At 42.3% G+C, this 24,310-nt stretch overlaps 1 protein-coding gene and 1 non-coding gene across 4 annotated transcripts in view; one reads left to right on the top strand and one right to left on the bottom strand.

Annotated features, from left to right (window-relative positions):
• BAALC (BAALC binder of MAP3K1 and KLF4) overlaps positions 1 to 24,310 on the bottom strand; it is a 132,925-nt gene that overhangs the window by 23,147 nt on the left and 85,468 nt on the right. For 2 of the 3 annotated variants that reach the window (XM_017528922.2, XM_017528923.2), the window contains one exon: positions 131 to 297. The exons of the other annotated variant lie outside the window; for it this stretch is intronic. In XM_017528922.2, the coding sequence (XP_017384411.1) occupies positions 131 to 297 (167 nt within the window). The remainder of the gene's footprint in view (positions 1 to 130; positions 298 to 24,310) is intronic. 3 annotated transcript variants of the gene reach the window in all.
• Positions 14,734 to 14,795, top strand: LOC119471331. The gene has a single exon (XR_005200362.1). It is a non-coding gene; the product is annotated as a U7 small nuclear RNA (small nuclear RNA).

Raw genomic sequence — 24,310 nt, 5'->3', positions numbered from 1 at the left:
AGAGAAATTTCATTGCCAAGGTGAGCCATCCCTGGTCCCTCCCTGGACATAGCTGCTGGGCGACTCTGCCCTGAAGCAAGCCCCACCCCCATTCTCTAGTCCCCAGTTGATTCTGTGGCTGCAAACGTACCTCTGTGGTCCGAAGGCCGTTCTGTTTCTGGGTCAGAGGGCCTGAGGAGAGGCTCTGGGGATTCGGGCACTGGGTCTCACAGTTCGTCGTCTTCTCTGGGTTGGGTATTCCACCTGGGGCTGTAGATCGGGGCGCACCATTGGAGGACAGTCCATCTTCCAGCACGCCTGGGGGAGGTAAGCAGAGGATGGAACCAAAAGCTTGCACGTGGCAGATGTTGCAAACAATCCCAAGATGGTAGAGAAAAAGAGAGTCAAAATAAAAAAAATGAAAATCACCAGAAATCCCACCAGGCAGAGGTACCCTTTTCTACAAGAACATATATGCTTTTTATAAAAATGAGATTTTAAACAATTTCATAATATGAAATTTTTACTTAATGATATCTTGATGACTTTTTTCTATGCCATTAAATATTCTGCAATATTATTTTTCACGTCTATGTCATCATTTATTTAACTAATCCCCTCTACTTGGATATTTGTTTCCACATTTTCATAATAAATCTTCCTGTGATGAAATGCCTTGTGGTTAAAGCTTTATTTTAAATTACTTCTTTGGGATAAAATCCTAGAAGTGGGATTACTGGATTGAAAGTTATATAAAGGTTGGGTTTTTGTTTTGTTTTTTAGATAGAGGGTCCCGCTCTGTTGCCCAGGCTGGCGTGTAATGGCATAATCATAGCTTGCTGCAGCCCCAAACTCATGAGTTCAAGCCATTCTCTCACCTCAGCCTTCCAAGTAGATGAGACTAAAGGCACATGTAACCATGCCCAACTAATTTTTGTATATTTTTTGTAGAGACAGGGCCTCACTATGTTGCCCAAGCTGATCTTGAACTCCTGGCTTTGAGCAATTCTCCCACTTAAGTCTTCTAAAGTGCTGAGATTACAGGCATGAGACAACATGCTTGGCCAATACAGAGTTTTGTTTTGTTTTGTTTTGAGACAGAGTCTCACACTGTCGCCAGGCTGGAGTGTAGTAGTGCAATCTTGGCTCACTGCAATCTCCACCTCCCAGGTTCAGGCAATTCTCCTGCTTCAGCCTCCCAAGTAGCTGGGATTACAGGTGCCTGCCACCACGCCCAGCTAATTTTTTGTATTTTTAGTAGAAACAGATTTTCACCATGTTGGTCAGGCTGGTCTCGAACTCCTGACCTCAAGTGATCTGCCTGCCTCGGCCTCCCAAAGTGCTGAGATTACAGGCGTGAGCCACCAAGCCTGGCTGGAGATTTTTTTTTAGTAGCTCCATCTCAAAGTGTTGGACTGAGTATGTGTGCCTTTTATAACAAATGCCAAGATATGATAGAATGAAGTTTAAGTAAATAGCCTCACTGAAAAGGAGGAGAACTATACTGAGGAATTAATAAAGGATGAAAAGAATCTTAATGGAAAGAGAAAAGGTGGCCCAGGAAGGATGACAGGGATGACAAATATGATGCCGGAAGCTGACAGTCTCTGCCATTGTTACAGGGAGGTGAGGAGAAGCCAGGTAGCCCGACTTTTCTATTCCTCTACCTGCTGAGGGCAGTCAGCAACAATAGAGGAGTCTGTGAGGGGCAGGGACTAGAGAGAAAGGCAGTGCTCCTGGGAGCTGGAGACACCTGAAAGAAAAAAAAGCCCACATTGAGAAGACTGGCATTTTGAAAATAGTGCCAAGAGTTAGGGCAATAGTAGTTTCCATCCCTGCTCTCCAAATGGATCTCTCAAATAGATGCAGATGACATTCTAGCAGGAAACTTCAGTTACAAAAATCAGTATGAAAACAAGAATGAGCAAACATTTGAGGAAGGCCAACACCATAAAAAAGAGACAGCTCACTCTCCAATGGAGAGCTCAAAAGAAATGGAGTTAATATGGTATTCAGAAAAGAATTCTCAATAAGAATAGTCAGTCTGCTCAGAAAAATGAAGATAATATAACCACAAAATGAGGACAAGGGTGACCCAAAAAGGTTCAATCAGAGATACTTGAAATAATAATCTTAAATGCTGAAAGAAAAAAACCTCAACAGAGAAGCTGAATAACAAGATAGAGCAGTTTAGTGAGCTGAAAGGGCCGGTCAAGGAATTCTCCATGGTAGCACAGAGGGCTACACATTATTAGGAAATGCAGGATAGAAACCCAGTAAATTAAACCTTGATCTAAAAAGAGTTTTAGATGAGAGGCTAGAGAAGACTGAAGGGAAGCAGTAGTCACAGAAATAATAAATAAAGATTTATTAGAACAAGAAAGATGTGAAACCTCAACTTGAAGTAGGCTACCAAGTACTTGGCAAGATAAATAAAAAGAGAAGCCCAACCTAAGACAGACCTTAGTGAAGTTTCAGAACATCAATGATAGTTTCAGAACAATCAAGAACAGCTTTAAAAGAGGGGGGAATAAATCATGAGTGAGACTGACATCAACTTTTCATTCATCTTGTGAAAACATTGTTTCGTAAGAAGACTATGAATGTTTTCAAGATTTCAAAGAATATACACATTTTTAAGTCTTTTCAATATAGTCTCAAATTTACCTCTGTAAGTCTTTCTTCTACTGACCATCTGCCAATGGTATATAAGACACCAATATTCCCCAAATCCTCACAAATACTTAATATTTTCTTTTCTGGTTTTCATCTTTGTCAATTTAAGAAGCAAAATAAAGTATCTCATTGCTTGGATTAATGCTTCTTGATTACTAAAGATGTTATTTATATGCCTATTGACTAATTGTGTAGGTTTTTTTTTTTAATTGTAAAGTCATTTGTTTCTCTTTCCTTTGGGGTATTTGCCTGGGCTTGCTTTTAATCAAACGTAAAGAAAAACAAAATGTTTTCCCTGGGTGTTGAGAAATTATTTGCCATAGGGCAGGCACCAGAAGCACAGTGTATTTTTGTGTATCAAGGGCGGGAGGGTGTTGACTGGTAGAGCTGCTAAGACTGCAGTTCCCACAGAGTGAGATGGCAGTGTCCACAGGACACCTATCCATGTGTCACCCACTTGCTCTGCCAAATGCTAATGAGCTCTCAACTGTGACCATGGGATAGATATCAGAATTCAAAACATTGAAAGTCACAGTGGAAAATATCTGGTCCAGAGCTCCCTGACTGGTAAGCCTCAGCACATTGCAGTGCTCTGATGGATTCAAGGTGAACAGAGAGATGAACTCCTGCAGCTGGACTTGCCCCAAATCCTTGTGGCTTCCCTCCTCCACCAGCTACAGCCCGTCCCCTTCTCTTCCCATTCCCACCTGTTCTCCATCCTGTACCTAAAGAGGCCTGAGATGCATGTGTATGAACACCACAGCACACGTCTCATCTCTGCCCAGTCCTCCCTGCAAACAGCCTGGGCCTAGAGGAGTGTACACCTGCAGAAGAGATAAGGAAAAGAGGCCCATGAAGACCGTGGAAGCAGGCTTAGTGTGGTTTGGATTTGGTGTGATTCAGACTGGATTCTAGGGTCCCAGCACTCACAGAAGAGTCTAGAATAGTGTTACTCAGTGTCCTCCAGGAACCAAACTGTTGTTACTGTCTGCTATGGGATACACATAAGAACTGAGTGCAAACATTTAGAAATTTTTACAGCAACTTGACATTGACAGAACATCCAAGGGCAAACTTGTCTGATTAAACTTACTGACTGAACAGGGTACACACTAGGTTGAGGATTAAGTGCTTTTAAACTCATGTGGTGAGTCGCAAGTGGAGTGAGTTGTGTATTAATCATGCACAGTAGGACCTCATATTTGTCTGTAACAGACTGGAGAAAAAAAGCACAATGAATTCTGAAGGAGGGCTGAGGCTTTGGTAGGTACATTCCCTTGGCCCCTGGATAACTCACTCTGTGGGAAGGGTGGGGCTGACGGGTTGAAAGGGACAAGGGGCCTCTGAAGCACAAACCGAGGTAGAGACTCCATTTCCTAAGCCTAGGGTAGAAACGCCTTCAGCCCTTGGGGCTACTGAGTAGGAATGAAGGCTGGCCAGGGCTCCCTTTGCTTGCTGTTTCCCCCAGTGTGCCATACAGATGTTGCCTTTTTTTTTTTTTTTTTTTGAGATGGGGTCTTGCTCTGTTGCCCAGGCTAGGGTGCGGTGGCATAATCTCGGCTCACTGCAGCCGGTTCCTCCCAGGTTCAAGCAACTGAACTGCCTCAGCCTCCCAAGTAGCTGGGACTACAGGCACGTGCTACCATGCCTGCCTAATTTTTGTATTTTCAGTGGAGATGGAGTTTCACCATGTTGGCCAGGCTGGTCTCAAACTCCTCAAGTGATCTCAAGTGATCCACTTGCCTCAGCCTCCCAAAGTGCTAGGATTACAGGTGTGAGCCCCCACACCTGGCCTTCAGATGTTACCATTTTCTGTGTGCATCATGACTTGGTACCTGGGTCGAAGGTGGGTAAGAGGCCCCTACTGAGCCATCCACTGAATGCACCATGATGCTGCCAGCATGGATGGGGGTGGCCACTCCCTTGTCATTCCCTGTAACACTTCAAAGGGCACATCTGACCCCAGTCCTCCCCATGCCCATGGCCAGTTTCCTTTGGGGGTTGAAGGACATGAAACATAGCTCCCTTCTCCCTGCAATGCAATCCAGTTTCTGACTCAGGAGGAGGGCAGCTGGGCAGCAAGGAGAGGCCTAACACACCAGAATCAAGAGCAGGCAGCAGGGAACATATCCCAGGGTGGCAGAAAGTGGGGCCAAGCATGATTTAGAGCTCCACATCTGGGCACGTGCTCCATTGTCCGTTGGATTTACTTGTAAAACACACATTAATAAGGCAACATTATGAAGGATTTCAAGGGGGTGCCTGCAGAGCATTAGATCCTAAGCACAGGGCCCCTTGGGAGCCCAGCAGGCCCCATGAGGCTGCACTGGCTGCACATTCACAAAGTCATCCCTGCCAACCCATGGAACAGACCAAGGCAGAGCTGCCATGGCCGAGGTGCCAATGGCCAGTCCTTCCCTCTCAGAAGTCCCTCCTATCCCTGGCATCTTTGCTGAGCCTCAGGGCTCCTAGAAACACAATTTAAAATTCCATCATTTGGTCTAGAGTTTTCACTTCTCATTGGTGGCCAAACAAAAATTACAGCTTCAGTTTCTTAACCGCCAGTCTAGAAACTTCCTCATCTATTAAATTAGGATAATACTTCATGAGGATTAAGTGAGACCATATCTAAAGGTCCTAACAGTGCCTGCACACATATTGCACTGATTATTGGTGGCACAGCCTGTCCCTGCCTCTGGCACCCTCTCCATTAGCCAAACTGGTTGCATTCCTGATTTATGAGTCACACATCCAGCTAAGTGCTAAGCCACTGGCTTACTGACTATGATGAAACAGAGAAGCTCTGTGACAAGCAGGGCTAGCTTGGGGGACTGGCATTTGCCAAACAGTGAGCAGGGGTCATAATGCCCAGGGTGGTCAGGAGGATACCCCAATGGGTCAGGAATATAAGGTCATTTTCCGTAACTTTTATCTGTAACAAACCAGGTGTTTTTGCTGCATGGATTTAACTCATTTTCTAGTTCTGAAAAACAGACTCAATATTAGAAAACTTAGAATTCAGAAAAACACAAAGGAAAAGTAATTTTTTTTACCTCCTCACCCAGAGATATGTGTCCTGTGTAGGAGACCACAATATGCCACCCCAAAATATGCCACTTTGGCTAAGGATTATTTTAAGCTGAAGGCAATGGAGAAGTAGTTACAAAAAGTTATCTGCCATCACCTCCCACCAACCCCTCCCCCTGCCATTTGCCTAAAAGTAGGACATAAATTTACTTTTCAGTGGTCACTAAACAAGAGGAAAGAGTTCCTCCCCTCTCTACCAGGAAAGGCAAAGATTGATCACTGAAGACAAATTTAGACCCAATCAGCCTGGAGAGGGCACCAGAGGAATCTTCATTAGCAAGCTTTACTCCCTAGCCTTTACTACTGTCTATCTGCCTTCCCATAATTTTTCACTCTTAGAGACTCAAAGTCCTTTTCCTTTGTCTTGTCACTTCTCTAAAAATTTACTGGTTTTTGTTGAATATCCTACATGTGCTGGAATTCCAAGACACTTTTTTGAGATTTACCCATTTGCCTAGATATCTCCCGTGTATATGTAAAATATACATGTTATAAAGCTTCTGTTTGCTTTTCTCTTATTAATCTGTTTTTCATTACACGGCTAATCACAGCTAAGAACTAAGAGTGGAAAGAATGTTATTTTTTCCTTCCCCCCTGCACCTGTGAACAGAGGTTTCTGTCCTTCCAACAGATGCTATTAGTGCCTGCCCAGACCCACACACCTGACCCTGCACCCATTCCCAGCTGTAGTGGATGTTGCTTGTTAACAGCTCACCTGGCTTCTTCTCCTAAGGCTTGCCCTGAGCTGAAGGGTGCCCCCTTACCAGAAGAAGCCTTGCCGATCATATTAATATCAGTGACAGTCCATGCTAATGACCAACTAAAACTATATGTTGGTGGAGAGAGTGGTTACAACAGCCCAGCTCCTTTGCTTCTAAGCAATTTCTATCCTTTAACTACAAAGTGACCCATAGGATCAGACTGAGGCTAGACTAATCCTGAAACCACATCTTTGCCCAGCTCATCCTGCCCCATCCTGCTTCTCTCCCTTCCTCCTTCACACTCTCCTCCCAGGAATGCCCCTAGGAGTTACTTGCACAAAATCTCCATCTCAGACTCTGTTTCTAGGGACCCATAGCAAGACAATATACATACCCTGCTTGCTGGATATATTTCTTCTGCCCCTCCAGTCTCACTCTCCCCTTCTCCCTACCCTGCTTTGTGTCCTGGGAAATTGACCTGAATGCACATGTCAACAGGCTCTCTTGCCCACTGGCTTCTAGTGGGATTTGACCAATGGGAGGCACTAGCTTCAGAGGGGAAGGGTCTGCAGCAGCACATTGAGGTCAGGTTTTATTTCCCTAGCTCCTTCCTTGCAGGATTTCTTGAGTCAACCATGTCCTCTGCATACTTCTCCACCAGAAAAGGGTGTAGAATCAAGAAAAGCCTGAGAGATTGTGCAGTTGAGTCTCCCTGATGACCTCAGGGAGAGCCCAGGGAAGTGAGGAGAATGGAAGACAGATGGTCAGTTGTTTTGAGTAGAGAGTTACAGATGCTCTTTCAGTCAGGGTTCTCAGCTGTAAGCAACAGAAATTGATTGGAAATTAAAGTTTTTAAAAAGGATTTATTAAAATAATCTGGGGAGCTCACAGCATTTCTGGGATAGCTGGAGGCTGCGGCTTAGAGGCTATCAAGGGACAACTTCCTAAATCTTTCCATGAACCCTAGACTCTGGAAACTGCCCTGAGCACTGCTGCCACACTTATGTTCAAAACTTATTATATTCCTGAGATAAAAGTTTAACTGAGTGTCTTGAATTTTATCTGGCAACCCTATTGGGGTTACACAAAATGCTCATCAAGTGCCCCTAAGTGGGGAGATAGTTGTGAAAGTTGCACTGTACTAAACCCTGGGCTTTATCTGCATGTCTACTCCACATGGCTCCTCTCACACTGGGGAGATGGGAGAATTACCCTTATTTTACAAAGAAGAAATTGACGTTTAACCCAGGTTCTGTATGTTTCCATACAGAAAATACACAAAAGCTTGTGGTATTAGCAAAAACTCCCAAGTGGGCAGTTCTCAAATTTTAATGCGTGAGACTACATGAAACTCACCTGAGGTGTCTGTTAAAATGCAGCTCTCTACATTCATTCTCCCAGAACTTCTGATTCAGTAAGGGCCCAGAAGTATGCATCTTAATAAGTTCCCTCTCTCCCACCCACAGTGATTCTGAGGCAGGGGATTTTAGAGACTGCAGAGGCTCATCTATATTATAGATACAGATATAGATATAGATATAGATATAGACAGATCTAGCTATCCATCTGTCTGTCTATCTGACATAGAGATTAACGCTTGTGTTAGTTTTGAGGATCACATACAAAGTACTCATCTATATTTTTTCCATAGTGAAATCTGTACCAGTAAATTAAGAGACATTTGTGTGCCCCTAGAGTATGTCCTTTTTGACACCCTTCAGAAAATTTTCATTCCATGCAGGAGACAAGCCGAATCACTGACTTTGCCAAAAGTTGGGAAACAGCTGTGTCCACAGCTTGCTGATAAATTGCAACCCCAGTGATTTCTTCCCAAAGCTCCTTGCTATTTTGGAAATGGAGCTGGGCAGGAGGGAAGAGTACATAAATTAAAAATGGTAGCTAGAAGCCATGTGGAGAGCAGGTCAAGAGGTAATTTCTCCTTAGCTTGAGCATCTGGCTTTCCTTGGTAAAGGTGATCACAGAGATTTGGTCCAAAATCATCAGAAACAACCTGCAAGTCATTCTCCTCAGTGACAGAAAACCAAAATATAAGACATTGGCAATCGATATGGAAAGAATCTCCTAAAGTCACAGCCAATGAAATTGTGGTTTATCAAACACTGTCTGGGCTCTCAGGTCCTGGCTGATAATTTTGTCTAAACTGTGGTATAAGTTAAACAAGCTGTGATTGCTCAGCCACTTACTAAGAATTTGTTTCATCTTTTAAAATGAACTAGAGTGGGACAGTGTCATTTCTTCAATCTGATGAGAAATTGTTGGCCACATACCATGTATAATGCTATAATATGTGACCTTTTGCATGGCTATTACAAACACATTCTTAGAAAATATTGAGCAACCCTTGAATTTATGATCATTTTTTCCTGAACAATGGTGCCAAGATACTTCAATGGGTAAAGAATAGTTTCTAAACATGTGCTATGACAACCAAATATCTACGTACAAAAGAATGAAGTGCACCCCCCACCTCACACCATATACAAAAACTAAGTCGAAAGGGTCAAAGATCTAAATGTAAGTGCTAATAAAATACTGAAAGGAAAATATAGGTGTAAATCTTCATGACCTTGGTTTATTCAATTGTTTCTTAGAAATGACCCAAAAGCACAAGCAACAACAATGAAATACAGATATAATGAACATCATCAAAACTGAAAACTTTTGTGATTCAAAGGACACCATGAAGAAAGTGAAAAGACAATCCACAGAATAGGAGAAAAATTTTACAAATTATATATTTGGTAAGGAACTAACTCTCAAAGAACTCTTAACAACTCAATAATAAAAAAGATAAATAATGCAATTGAAACATCAGCAAAGGACCTGAATAAACATTTCTTTATAGAAGATAAGCAAATGGCCAATAAACACATGAAAAGATACTCAGCATCATTAGCTGTAAAAGAAATGCATATCAAAAACCACAAGGAGATACCAGTTCACACCCACTAGGGTGGGGCTATAATAAAAAAGAGAAAATAAGTGTTGGCAGAAATGTAGAGAATTTGGAAATCTCATGTACTGCTGGTGGAAAGACAAAATGATACAACTGCTTTCAGTCTGCAGTTCCATAAAAGGTTGGACAGAGTGGTACGATAGCCCAGAAATTCCTCTAGGGTATACACCCAAGAGAAATGAAAGCCTATATCCACATAAAAACTTGTTCATGAGTGTTCTTAGCAATCTTATTTATAATAGCCAAAAAGTAGAAACAACCCAAATAACCATCAATTGATGGATAAATATAGTATGTATATGCAATGGAATATTATTTGGCAGCTTGACAAAAAAGTGAAGTACTGATATATACTATGAGATTAATGAACCTTGCAAACATTATGCTGACCAAAAGAAGCCAGTTACAGAAGGCCACATATTGTATGATTTCATTTATATGAAATGTTCAGAAATAGACAATTCTATAGAAAAGTAGATTAGTGGTTCTGCAGGGCTGGGGGTTTGGGAGGAAATGAGAGTGACTGTTTCCATTTGATGCAATGACAATGTTCTAAAATTGCTTGTGGGGGTAGTTGCACAACCCTGAGAATTTTTTAAAGATCATTTAATTGTATGCTTTAAATGGATCAATTGTATGGTATATGAATTATACCTCAACAAAGTTGACATTTTTTAAATGGTGAACAACACATTTTGGAATGTCTATTGACCAAAGAAAATAGAAAAGCACATTTGGATTCTAATAGCAATGATCAAGGAGATATATTGACTAGTGAACTTGTGTAGTCCTTAAGGACAATGTAGCACTAGCCACAGTCCCTAAAGGACATGGATCCTGACTAGGAAGATACTGGAAGACCACTGTTCTCTGAGATGAACCACTAGCCTGTCACATCTGCCGTTGGCCATAGGGTTTGGTAGGGGAAATGGCTTCCCCATGGTACCCAGCAGCATGCAAGGCAGGAGCCTGCTGAGAGTAACAGCTGGAACTGATAGGACAGAAGACAGAAGCAAGGAGAGTCCTGTTTGTCTGTGGTGAAATAGGCCTGAATTCTTCTGTCCCCAAGGAGATGCCCAGGAGACGACAGACAAGCTAATGAACTGGAAGGCAGCCAAAAGGAAAAATGAAAATCTCACTTGCCTTCTCTCTAGTGCTACCCTTGGGATCTGCCAGTCTTCTCTGAGGGTGTACTTACTTTCCTCTTTCCCTTTGATCATCTCAGAGGTGCTGACCTTCCTGAAGCTTCACCTCTGCTTCAAGAGTACCACAGAGTAGATTCTTCAAGGCAGGTACTGCCATAACTTTGTGTTAATTACCGTGGGCTGTCCCAATTCAGTCATGAAATTCAGCTGTCTCTCCCACCAAACATGTTTATAGCTTACTATTCTAAGGTATGAAATATTGCTAGGATTGTAACAGTACTATTTTTCAAGAGCCTTCCTCCCAAATTGCCCAAAACACCTTTTTTTTTTTTTTTGAAATGGGGTTTCGCTCTTGTTGCCCAGTCTGGAGAGTAATGGCGCAATCTTTGCTCACAGCAACCTCCGCCTCCTAGGTTCAAGTGATTCTCCTGCCTCAGCCTCCCAAGTAGCTAGGATTACAGGCATGTGCCACCACACCCCTGGCTAATTTCGTATTTTTGCTAGAGACGGAGTTTCTCCATGTTAGTCAGGCTGGTCTTGAACTCCTGACCTCAGGTGATCCACCCGCCTCAGCCTCCCCAAGTGCTGGGATTACAGGCTTGAGCCACCACACCAGCTCAAAACACTTCTCTTATCTTTCCTCTTTGTGTCTCCTTGAATAATTCTGACACTTTTAAAATGTGTACCTTCTGTATTAGTCTGTTCAGGCTGCCATAACAAAGTACCATAGACTGATGGCTTAACCAAGAGATACTTATTTTCTCATAGTGCTGTAGGTGAGAAATCTAAGATCAAGGTGTCAACAGGTTGGTTTCTCCTGAGACCTCTCTCTTTGGCTTGTAGATGGATGTCTTCTCCCTCTGTCTTCACATGGTCTTCCCTCTGGAGAAGTTTGTGTGTCTGTGTCTTAATCTCATCTTATGACACCAGTCATATTGGATTAATGCCTACCCAAATGACCTCATCTTACCTTAATTACCTCTTTAAAGGCCCTGTCTTCAATTATAATAACATCCTGGGACACTGGGGAAAGGACTTCAAGCTGTGAGTTTTAAGGTTACACAGCTCAGCCCATATCACCTTGCATTTCTTTTTATAAAATAACATTTATGATTTTCTCACATAAGAAATAGGTGTTTCTTATACTGGTAAGAAAAAGGTAAACAAAATTACACATAATCTTATCTACCAGGGATAACTATTATTGACATTTTGCCTACTGTGTCCCAAAACTTCATTCAGTGCATAGACATGCATAGATTCTAAAAATTGAGACTATACAATAATACGATTGCATTTCCTACCTTTATCTGCCAACACTTCTCCTCTGTTTCTTTCTTCCTTTGTCTGCTTCTTCCTCATCATAGATGATTTATTCCTTCCTTTGTTACTTGTCTTTCAACCAGCTAATTATTTGAAAACTATTTATTTGGTACCTACTATGTGCCAGGCACTATGCTGGGTTCTAGGGTTACACCTGAGGCTTCTAGTTTAGCAGTAGGTTTTAGTCTGTTGGCTAAATCCTGTCTCCACCCACCTTCCTTTCCTTGCTGCTTCTCCCAATCTCTGCCTAGTTCCTCAATTCTACACCAGAGAGGATACAGGGGATAAATGGCAAAGACTGAATTCTCATTGGAGGGAGAATAAAGAGAAGAGTTTGAATGGGCATTAACAGAATTTTCCTTAAGAGAAAGGAGGACAAGAAGTGGAGAACATTTAGAAGGCAATACATCTTATCCATCCACATGTCCAACTGCCACTTTCTCTTCCACATGACACAGTATAGATCTCACCTTCTTACTCAGACTCAAATGGTCTCTCCAGGGAATTGTTAGTACCTGTGCAATCCCAACAAGCAGCACCCTTACTATGTAATGTTCTCCTAGAGTGACCAATAGATGCCTGGGAACAAAGTCCCAGGGGTTGCCTATGAGGGGTGGTCCTCAGGATCAGTTTACTCAGGAAGAGCTGGTGACTTTCCTTGGCCAAGGCCCTGCCCATCGTGGCCTCATTTCTGCTTGAAAAGGGGGGCTTACTTTGATCTTTTATTCTTTTTTTTTTTTTTTTTTTTTTTTTTTTTTGAGACGGAGTTTCGCTCTTGTTACCCAGGCTGGAGTGCAATGGCGCTTTACATATCCAGACAATGTGTCCTGCTTGTAGCTTGACCTCTTTCCATAAAGTCAGCAGATCTAACCAGCCAGTTTTAAAAATGGCCTGGAGGTGACTCCCTTAAATTGCTCCAAAGGTACCTAGCACCATAGGAGCTTGCTGGCCTGCACTTTAGACTGTTTTTCTTAGTCACTGGAATTTATCTTTAGGGAAAAAGCATTCTAATGCAATTTTCCTCCCTGCTATGGTCTGAATTTTGGTGTCCTCCTGAAATTCATATGTATAAATCTAACCCCCAATGCAATAGTATTAAGAGGTGGGACCTTTAGGAAGCAATTGCCATTATGGTTCTGCCTTAATGAACGAGATTGGCACCCTTATAAAAGAGGTTGAAGGGAGCTCACTGACCCTTCCACCATGTGAGAACACAGCAAGAGGTGCCATCTTTGAAGCACAGAGCAAGCCTTCATCAGACACTGAATCTGTTGAATCCGATCTTAGACTTCCTAGCCTCCAGAACTGTGAGCAATAATTTTCTGTTGCTTATAAATTACTCAGTATAAGGTATTTGAGTCTAGGCCAGAAAAGAGTAAGACACTCCATGTTGTCTTTTACTCCCTAAATTACTTTTGGGGGTCATTAGCCTTTTAAGGAAGTGGCAGCTATTTTCCTGGTTGTTTTTGTTTGTTTTTTTACTCCTTGACATTTTCTGACCTTAGTGCAGCTAGCCTCTTCATTAGGCTGTTTCTACATCAACTGTAGTTGGCAGTAAATTTTTCTCTCAGGTGGATATTAGAAATTAGATTATATTCCTTTGGGTATGTATTTAGTAATGAGATTGCTGGACTAAATGGTGTTTCTGTCTTTCAGTCTTTTAAGGATTTTTCATACTGTCTTCCAGAATGGCTGAACTAATGTATATTCTCACCAACAGTGTATAAGTGTCCTTTTTCTCCACAACCTCACCAGCATCTGTTATTTTTTGACTTTTTAATAATAACCATTCTGACTGGTGTTAGATGGTATCTCACTGTATTATAAAGACACATACATGTGCATGTTCATTGCAGCACTATTCACAATAGCAAAGACATGGAATCAACCTAAATGCCTCTTAGTGATAGACTGGATAAAGAAATTGTGGTAAATTCACACCATGGAATACTATGCAGCCATAAAAAGAATAAGATCATGTCCTTTGCAGTAACATGGATGGAGCTGGAGGCCATTATTCTTAGCCAACTAACACAGGAACAGAAAAACAAATGCCACACGTTCTCACTGATAAGTGGGAGCTTAATGATGAGAACACATGGACACATACAGGGAAACAACAGACACTGGGGCCTGTTGGAGGGTGGAGGGTGGGAGGAGGGAGAGGATCAGGAAAAATAACTAATGGGTACTAGACTTAATGCCTGGGTAATGAAATAATCTATACAACAAACCCCCATAACACAAGTTTACCTATGTAACAAACTTTGTACTTGTACCCCTGAACTTAAAAGTTAAAAAACAAAACAAACAACAACAGCAACAATTTAAAAAAAAGAAAGAAATTAGATATCATTATTAGATGTAAGAAACATATTTGGCCCAATCAAAATTTGAGTTCGATCAACAGAATTGTTTTAATTATTGGAATTTTGAAATTGCTCAAAGCAATCAATCAATTAATTATCTAGTATCCCTTGGGTTCCTACCCAGTACCTAGCACTGTGCTATTAGTGTGGGATATAAAAAACTTACCTATCTGAACCTTTTATGCTTCTGTAATTTTATTGGGAACTTATGGCTTATTTAAGAATTACTGAAAAGTAGAGCTATGCAAAATTTATATAATATTTCTTACCCATCAGAATGGCAAGCTAAAAAGTCTGATAATATTACCTGTTGAAAGGATGTGTGTTAACAGGTTCTCTGATACATTGCTGGTGGAAGTACAAATAAAACTATCCATTTAGGGAAACTGGCAGAGTCTATTCATGTTTAAAATGTGCACATCAGAGTGACTCAGCAATTTCAGTCTTCAGTATCTGCGTTAGAAAACCTCTTAACCAAGTGTTACAGTGCTTTTAGAATTTGTCTGGCAGGCTTTCCGTTTTTTGCCGGAATGCCCCAGTGCATTAAAAAAAGAAGGTTGGAAGGAAAGAAGGGAGGGAGGGAGGGAGAAGGGGAGGAGGGAAGGAAGGAAAGAAGGAAGGAAGGAAGAAAAGAAGGAAGGACGGACCTGTTAACCATTGCACAAAGGGGATTGTTGAGGATGTTCTTTATACCACTGTAATAGTGAAAAATATAATCAATGTAGCCATTCATCAGTTGGATAATTACCAAATAAATTGTAGTTTAGCTAGACTATGGAATTCTATATAGCAATTTAAAGCTAATAAAGTAGATTTATATAGATAGAAGTATGTAGTGATGAATGGAAAAGCAAGTATAGCATAAATACGTACAAATGACAGCTTTCTGAGCCTCACTCTGTTGCCTAGGCTGGTGTGCAGGATCTCAGCGATCTTGGCTCACTGCAACCTCTGTCTCCTGGGTTCAAATGATTCTCCTACTTCAGCCTCCTGAGTAGCTAAAACTACAGGTATGTACCACCATGCCTGGCTAATTTTTTTTTTGTATTTTTACTACAGATGGGGTTTCACCATGTTGCCCAGGCTGGTCTAAAACTCCTGACCTCAGGTAATCTGCCTGCCTCAACCTCCCAAAGTCCTGGGATTACAGGCATGAGCCATGGCGCCAGGCCAGCTTTTATGTTTAAAAAACTGTATTAAACACACACATATACACACAGAAAACAAACTAGACAGATGCCCAACAAACTGATAACAGTGTTTGTCTTTGGGGAAAAAGCAGGGGACCAGGATCAGGGGGTGATCAAAAGGGCATTATCTATAACATTTATACCTTTTTGGATATATTACTCATGAAATAAGAATGATTTTTAAGAAATAAAGCTATGTAGCATTTTGTCTTTTCTAATTAGCAATAGCTTCAGACCCACCCAGACTATTAGGCTATTTACTTTTTAGTTATTATATCACATTTAATAAATATGCTATCAAAAATATAATTAAATATAATGACACATAAGAACAGAAACACCACCTAGGAATCAATACATTGCAATGCCTATTTTACAAAAAAATGTTGGCCGGGTGAGGTGGCTCACGCCTGTAATCCCAACACTTTGAGAGACAGAGGCAGGCAGATCATAAGGTCAGGAGATTGAGACCATCCTGGTCAACATGATGAAACCCTGTTTGTACTAAGAATACAATAAAAATTAGCTGGGTGGGGTGGCACATGCCTGTAATCTCCGCTACTCAGGAGGCTGAGGCAGGAGGATCGCTTTAACCTGGGAGGTGGAGATTGCAGTGAGTCAAGATCACGCCACTGCACTCCAGCCTGGACAACAGAGCGAGAGTCCGTCTTTAAAAAAAAAAAAGTCCTACTCTTTTAAAACCAATGGATGGGATGCCCAGCTTTCTGTAGGGCAGTCAGACAGTAATGTTCCTCAAGATATCCTAACAGCACATGTGGATGGAACAAATTATAGTTGTTCATAAGAATCTGTGGGATACTTAATGGCTCAAATCAGGCATGGTTAGTCTTCACAGAGAAGAGGATTCTTGAGCAGGGTTTAAAAGAAAAGAAGGTTGATATAGTTTGGATACTTGTCCCCTCCAAATCGCATCTTGAAATGTAATCCTGTGTTGGAGGCGGGGCATGATGGGAGGTGTTTGGATCATGGGGCGTATCCTTCCTGAATAGCTTAGCACCATCTCTTTGGTGATGAATGAGTTCATGGGAGATCTGGCTGTTTAAAAGTGTGTGGCAACTCCCACGCCACTCTTGCTCCCCCTCTTGCCATGTGACATGCTAGCTCTCTGTCACCTTCCATCATGATTGTAAACTTCTAAGGCCTCACCAGAAGCAGATGCCAGTGCCATGTTTTCCGTAAAGGCTGCAGAACCATGAGCCAATTAAGCCTCTTTTCCTTATATGACTTAGCTGCAAGTATTTCTTTATAGCCACACAAGAATGGCCTAATACAAAGGTTAAAAGAAGAAACGAAATGAAATATTCACTTGTGGGTTCTTGCCAGCCCCATGTTCAGCGCTAAGGATACAAAGATGTAAAGACTTGAAAAACGATTCATAGCTAAGACGCAGAATTTGATTGCCAGCTCTCCTTCATTGTCACAACAACGTTGTAGGTAGATGTTATGATCCCCACTCCCTTCTGCCTTTTTTTTTTTTAAGAAGAGGAAACTGAGGGTGAGGCAAGTTAAGGTGTCTGAGGTCCTGCTGCTGGCGCCAGGGCCAGGCTTCCACCCAGATCTGCCAGACTGTAAAAACTTTTCTTTCACGTGCATTTGTGTTAACTTACATCACTAAAAAAAAATCTACGATGAATCATATTTTCCCTTTTCAGAGCTAGGCAATAACTAGTGGGTGTGTATAGTGTCATCAAAATAAATGAAAGCCTTTTGTTTGTTGTTTTAAAGGTAATCCACAGTTCAAATGTTTTACTCCTCTAGGGTGAAGGATATCTTTGAAATCCAAGTAACTTGCCTTCATAATTAAGTAGATCACACTGAAGTGCACTCTGTGAGAAGATGAATGTATTTAATTAAACTACATCGTTGCATTTTCTTCTCCCCAGACCCATGAAGTATTCTCCTGCCAAGAGCTCAGCCCTCTGGGTCACCCGCTAAAGATAAGACACTGATTCCTTAATACTCAGAAGCCACCACGAGGCTCATTTTCTGCACTCAACAGCTCCCATGTCAGGGGTACAGCCAGCTGGTATTGGTCAATCTCTGCTCCAAGGAGGATTGGTCTGAGGTAAAAAATAATTTCAGGGAGGCTTACCAAGCCAGGGTGCTGCAGACCTTTGGTGATCCAATCAAGGGGGCTGAGAGAGGCTGCCAAACTAAGACAAGAAGGAATGGCAGCCTGTGGACTTCATTCTCCACAGGGTAGCCAGTGTATTCTTTTAGAGCTATAAATCTGGCCAGGCGCATTGGCTCACACCTGTAATCCCAACACATTAGATCAAGACAGGAGGATTGCTTGAGTCCAGGAGTTCAAGACAAGCGTGGGCGACATGGCAAAAACCCATTTCTACAAACAATAAAAAAATTAGCCAAGCATGGTGGTGCATGCTTATAGTCTCAGCTATTTGGGAGACTGAGGTGGGAGGATCACTAGAACCTGGGAGGTAGAGGTTGCTGTGAGCTGAGATTGCACCACTGCACACCAGCCTGGGCAACAAAATGAGACCCTATCTCAAAAAACAGTAACAAAAAAACAACAAAAACTACAAATATGATCATGCCTACCTCTTCGTTGACTTCTTAATGACCTAAGGGATAGACACACCAATATCTATCTGCACACCCTGCAAGGCTCTCTGTGAGCTCTCCTGCTTTTCTGGCCTGATGGGTTTATACACTCCTCCTGTCCTCTATGCTCCAGCCTTATAGGACATCAAAGGCACCTCACAGCTTTTCCAACACTGTTCCTTCTACTCTGAAGGCTCTCATAATTGGCCTGGCTAGTTCTCCATCTTGAATTTTTAACATGAATTTCTGGGTAAGGGGCACCTTCCCAGACTCCTGCTCAAGACCAGGTCGGGCTCCCCTGTTGCCCTCCTGCAGCAGTGCACATCTCTTTGGAGCATTCATTACTGTTGGCATTTATTCCATGCCTGCTTGCCCCACTGGTCTGGGAGCTCCATGAAGACAAGGACCATGCCTGGCTTGCTCATTACCATGCCTGGCATACATTAGGTAGTCAAACAGTATTTGTTGAAAGAGTCTTGAACTGTTAAGCTGGTTGCCAGAGTAGGTATCACCACTGCAGGAAGAAGCTGCCATATGGATCTCTATATGTTAAAGTGTTTTTTCCTTTGATGTACCAAACAGCCAAAATTCCAAAAGAAGCAAGTACAAACATGACCCATGCTTGCTGTTCTAATTCCTGTGGAGGTATCAAGGTGTAAAAGGAACAGCTCACATAAACAGGGAAGTCAGCCCTGACGGAGACTTGTCATACATAGGCCGCCAGCTACTCATCCCACATTTCTCATGAGACTGCTATGGTTCCCAGGGAATCCCAGTGAAAGCTGGTGTCTTTCCAAGGTTCAGGGCTGAGTGCAAATTTGAACACAGGACTTTGAGCCCTCTCCAGACCACGGAGTTGCAGATCGTGGAATTCTACACCAAATATTCACTGCACCTCTCTGATGGGCAAGGCTCTGCTCTAAGGCTGGTGGTGCAGAGGGGAAGGAGAGAGGCTCAGTCCTTGCCCCCTGGTGGTGATATCTGGGATTCTGGGAAGAGAGAAGTCTAAAAGGCATTGCTGGTGGCAAACCACAGGACAGGCCACAGAGAGGCAGAGGCCAAGTCATGCATGGCCATATGTATCTTGCTAAGGAGTGGATGTTGTCCCAGGGCAACGGCAGCCCAGGAACTGTGTGGAGGATCCATTAAGAAGGGCTCAAGCCTGAGGGTAGGGAGTCCAGCCAAGGGAGCCTTGCCTTGGGGGTGCTGCCTACTTTTAAGAGTTTCCCTTGGCCATCTGAATGTATTATCTTCCCAACGGGACTCACTAAATTGAAAATCTCTCTCAGAAGGCTGTAGGGAATTATACCACTTCAGAATGATGGTTTTTGCCAAAAAGAAAAAACTCACCTGATAAGTGCAATTGACTGTTTAGAAGAAAAAGGGGGAGAAGCAAACCAATAGTGAATTAATAAGGATAATCATGTATCTATTGCCACAATCTAAATAAGAAGGATTTCAGTAACAATTTAGAAAAGACACATATTAGCTCACTATTAATAATTAAGTAGTTGATGACACCCAAACTCTCTGTTGTGGCAGCCACATAAGACACCGATGCTGTGAGTTTTCCATTGAAAGTATAAAACAAACACTCCAAGTGGCTGATTTGATTTTGTATTTCTGAAATGCAGCAATTGACTCTTAGTCTTCATTCCTGTCTCATAGCTTTCCCTAGGTAGCTTCAAAAGCTTTTTGAAGTTTTTCTTGTGAGACATCTAATTTGAGCTCCTCCTTTTGACAACTGCCTGCAAAGTTCTGGGAGTAGGTGCAGTTGCCTTTGCCTTAAGTCATATTCCTGTTCTTGATATTTATGGAGGGGACTGGCTTTTCTGATGGAACAGTTTGAATATCATCGTCTGTAAAGTCCATAACCTACTGTTGTGATCTGACCCTATTCCAGATGCATGGATTCCATATTGAACCAGAAGTTCTGCTTGATTCTGCACACCAGAACCAGGGGATGTGAAGACAGGGAAATTGAAATCCCTTCTAGGGATTTTCCTGTATGGTAGTTTTCTTCAGTATAAAATAGCAGCAAAATGGATATTTCTTTGTTCCCATTTCTTTGTTTCCCATTCAAAATATCTAGATCACACTGCAGGGATACACAAGAATCCCCATGGAAAACCTCATGAACTCAAGGTCATGCCAGGACTTAGGCAGAACTGGGACTAGCTTATCCAGGCTCTATACTACTGACCCAGGGTTTGGCAGTTTCTGTCCTAGAAATCAGCACACATAGCTCATTCGTGACTGAGAAGGCGGTCACACTAAGAAGTGGTTCTCCACTCTTTGTTGTAAGATATTCCTCTCTCGGAAACCACATCTGTTTTCAACTTTTTTTTTTGAGACAGTCTCACTCTTGTTACTCAGGCTGGAGTGCAGTGGCGCAATTTTGGGTCGCTGCAACCTCTACCTCCTGGGTTCAAGCAATTCTCCTGCCTCAGCCTCCCAAGTAGCTGGGACTATAGGCATGTGCCACCATGCCTGGCTAATTTTTTGTATTTTATTAGTAGAGACAGAGTTTCACCATGTTGCCCACTGTGGTCTTAAACTCCTGAGCTCAGGCAGTCTGCCAGCCTCAGCCTCCCAAAGTGCTAGGATGACAGGCGTGAGCCACCACAACCAGCCTGTTTCCAACTAATTTAACCCACATCTGATACCCAACTCTTAGCCCCCATCAGTTCCTTTCAACTGGGATTTGCTGACTCTCTATACATGCCAGCCATTTCACCAGGCTCTGGAGACTCACAGAGGCATAAACTGCCATCTTCACCTGGAAGGCACTCACATCTAGGGCAGGAATTGAAACTGGAAATCAATGAAGCCCTTACAAATCAAGTCATCCCTCTGGTCTAGTCCCGGAGTGCCATTAAATAAAATAATGTTCAACACTCATAAGTTGCTGGATAGTAATCTAAATCCTTTACTTGCTTTTTTCAAAGAAATGCAAAGGAAGTCTTATTCATAATTCATTGCAACACTTTATAATATCCATAGACAATTACTGAATAGTCAAGAAAACAGAAATATAGGCTTAATGAAAACATGAGAGAAAAATTCAAAGACCTGGAGGAGAACGGATGAAAGGGGCTGAGACTGGAGGAAGGAAAATTAGCTAGACCTGTTACCATGGTAGTAAGTGGAGGCAAGAGGTGATGAGAGCCTCAATCAAACAAGGAGATGGGGCAGAGTTGTGCGGGATGGATTCAGGAAGTGATGTTGACAGCCCTGCAGAACCAACTGCAAGTCTAACTTTCCCACATGGAGGTTTCTCAAGTCACTTTAGACTCAATACGTCCAAACTGCATTTACCATGGTACCTTCATGCCAGTTCCCCACCCTGACTCTGCCATTTCTGTCAGACATACTATCAATTTTCTAGCCTCTGGCCTTAAAAACTAGTAAGCTATCATTTCCCTTCCCTTCTCCTTCATTCCCTATAATCATGTCTGACATTACTCCCTGTGTATCTCCTCAAATCACTCTTTGTTCTCTATTTATGCATCCACTGGAAAGGTCCAGCTCACCTCATCTCACCTCTAGATTATTGCAGTAACCTCCAGCTGGCCTCCTTGACTCCAGTCTCTCCCCACTGTCCAGCACATCCTAATCATGACAGAACGATGGATCCTCCCTCAGCATGGCTTTCTCCCTCACACCATATTGCCCCATTGCATCTGATCCAAATACCTCTGCCTGGCTTGCAAGAGCTCCATCCTATGGGCTCATGGTAGTCATCAAGCTTGGCTCTGGTCAGGCGGGTATTCCTGGGCTCCTCAGAAAGGCCAGGCTCACGCCCACCTGGGTGTTACTGCTTCAGATGATCCCCCACCTGGAATGTTCTTCCTCCTTCCTTCACCTTTCCAATTTGGTGAGGGGGCGACTACTGATCAGTGCCTTGCTCCCTGATGCCTGCCATCTGCAGTCAGCGTCACACAGCTTAACTCTAAATGACTCCTTGTTTATTCCAAGTGTCCAAGTTTTCTCTCCCCAACTCGGCTGTCTATTCCCTTGGGAACAAAAAATCTCTCACTTTGCTCAGCTGTCTCTGCTAATCTGAAAGAAGAAAGATCTCAAGGGAGCTTTAGTATTTCAGCTTCTGAATGTATTTATACTATGTTTTTATCCATAAAAAGCATGAAAACTACAATAATGTTTGAAAAATTCTTACACAATTTGATCTCTAAATGATTTTACACTATTAAATTATAATTATTAAATTATACATTTTAAGACCAAATATTTGAGGTGAAACTATATCTTAAGTCATATAACCTCTTAACAAACATGAACATCTCCATATCTATAAATTGTAGTGGATGTATCCTACTTCTTTTTTCTTTGTGAGAATTTTTAAATGTTCCTAGACACAAGCAGAAAGGAGTTTCTATTCATGGGGAACCTACTACCTACCAAGCACTGAACTAGTTGCTTTATTTTATTTAAGCCTCACTACTATACTTGTTTCATTAAAAATGAATTTTTATTTAAAAGTTATATTTTAAAATAGTATTGTATATGTCAAAAATGCACTTTGAAGTCTAATGGATCTAAAAGGTACTCTAATCACCACTTCTAATGTTTCAAAGAAAATAGTGAGACATTGTTGTAGAAAGTCATCTATTAAAATAAAGTTGTGAGATTTTACCAGCAATTAGAGAATCTATAACATGAATAAAGATTACAAAATATATGTCCTCATTTGTCACTGTTGAATACATCTTGGCATGTTATCGAGCAAAGATCAAACAGTATATAACTTCCAGATACTGAAAGGTTGAGGAAGGAGAACATATGCCTGATTTCTGGGCTTTGAAAACTCTAAGTAGAGGAACATACAGATGTATTTCATCTTGCACAACTCATTTTGAAATCTCTACATTTCTGGGCCCCTCTGCTCTGCACACCTTGCATTCTGACTTCCTAAAACACAAAATTATCAACCCTTTCTTCTTATTTTAAAAGAATACATTCTTCATTAGCAATTCCCTTCCTGACCTAATACCACAGCCTGTTATACAGAACCTGAACTTCTAAGCTGTGTGCAGTCGCCTGCCCCTCAACATTGCTTACCCTTTTCCCAGGAACCCCATCCCTACTTTCAGACTGCGTGGAGTCAAAGCCCGTGACCAAGGGTGAAACCAGTCACACTCAGCATTCCTGTAGACCACGTGGTTCAGGAGCATCACACAGCCTGAGTTAGCAAATCTCAGGGCTTCTGCAGAAGCCACTAGAAAAAAGGCTGTATCCATCGAACTTGAATCTGGGAGCTGTGAGGTAGGGCTGTGTCAGTGGTCTGGCCATGGAAAGCGGAGGGCCTTTTTGAGAAGGAAGCCAACAGAAGAAGGGGTTTGAGAGTGGGAGATGCAGGGTACGTGATATCAGGTGACTTGAACCCCGCCTCACTCCAAGCCAGCCCTACCCTAGGCCTTCCTGTTATCTGAGCCAATATAGACCCCTTTTTTTGATTAGAGTGTAACTTTTTTTTTGATGTTTGTTTGTTAATTTATTACTTGCCACCAAAAGAGTCCTAACTGACACACAGTCTAAACTTCAAGCTCTAATCTTTATTAGCACTCATCCAAGTTCAGCACTCCTTGGACACCAAGTCACAAAAGCTTATCTTGTTTGCATGGAAGCTGGGATCTACACTGGGGTTCAGACATGTCAGGACCAACTGATGGGTGCCAGAAGTATATCTGCATTAGGGACTAAGGGGCCTCACCAAAATAACTCCCTCTAAGGGAAGAAGGACCCCAGCCCAGAAAGCCTTACCCATTGAGAAGATAAACCAAGCCCCTGAGGTCAGACGGGGGGAGCATGTGTCCCTATCAAAACCTGACCCCATGGAGATGAGGGGCCACAAGCAAAAACCAGAAAGCTGTTTGCCAAAATATTACCTAAGACATAGAGTACAAGCAACACTCTTTGGGGGCCCCCCTAAAATTACAGCTTAACACAAAAAGGGATGAGAGTCTCCTCTCCTGCTTTACAATGCAACTCTGTTTGTTCTGCACACACAGGCTCTGGAGCAGGGTTTTTCAATCTCAGCAATATTGACATTTAGGATGGGTAATTTTTTTATTGTAGGGAACTGTCCTGAGAATTACAAGATGTTTAGCAGCACCCCTGGTCTTTACCTGACTGGATGCCAATAGCATCCCCACTCCCACCTTGTATTATAACAACCCAAAATGTCTCTAGACATTGCAAAGCCACCCAGTTGAGAAACACTGCTCTCAAGCATTGGTGACTATGGCGATAACAAAGA

This window comes from Cebus imitator, unplaced genomic scaffold (assembly GCF_001604975.1).
Source record: "Cebus imitator isolate Cc_AM_T3 unplaced genomic scaffold, Cebus_imitator-1.0 Scaffold56, whole genome shotgun sequence".
Taxonomy (NCBI): Eukaryota; Metazoa; Chordata; class Mammalia; order Primates; family Cebidae; genus Cebus; species Cebus imitator.
The sequence above is the reverse complement of the archived record's forward strand: the minus strand, read 5'-3'. Positions and strand labels throughout refer to the sequence as shown.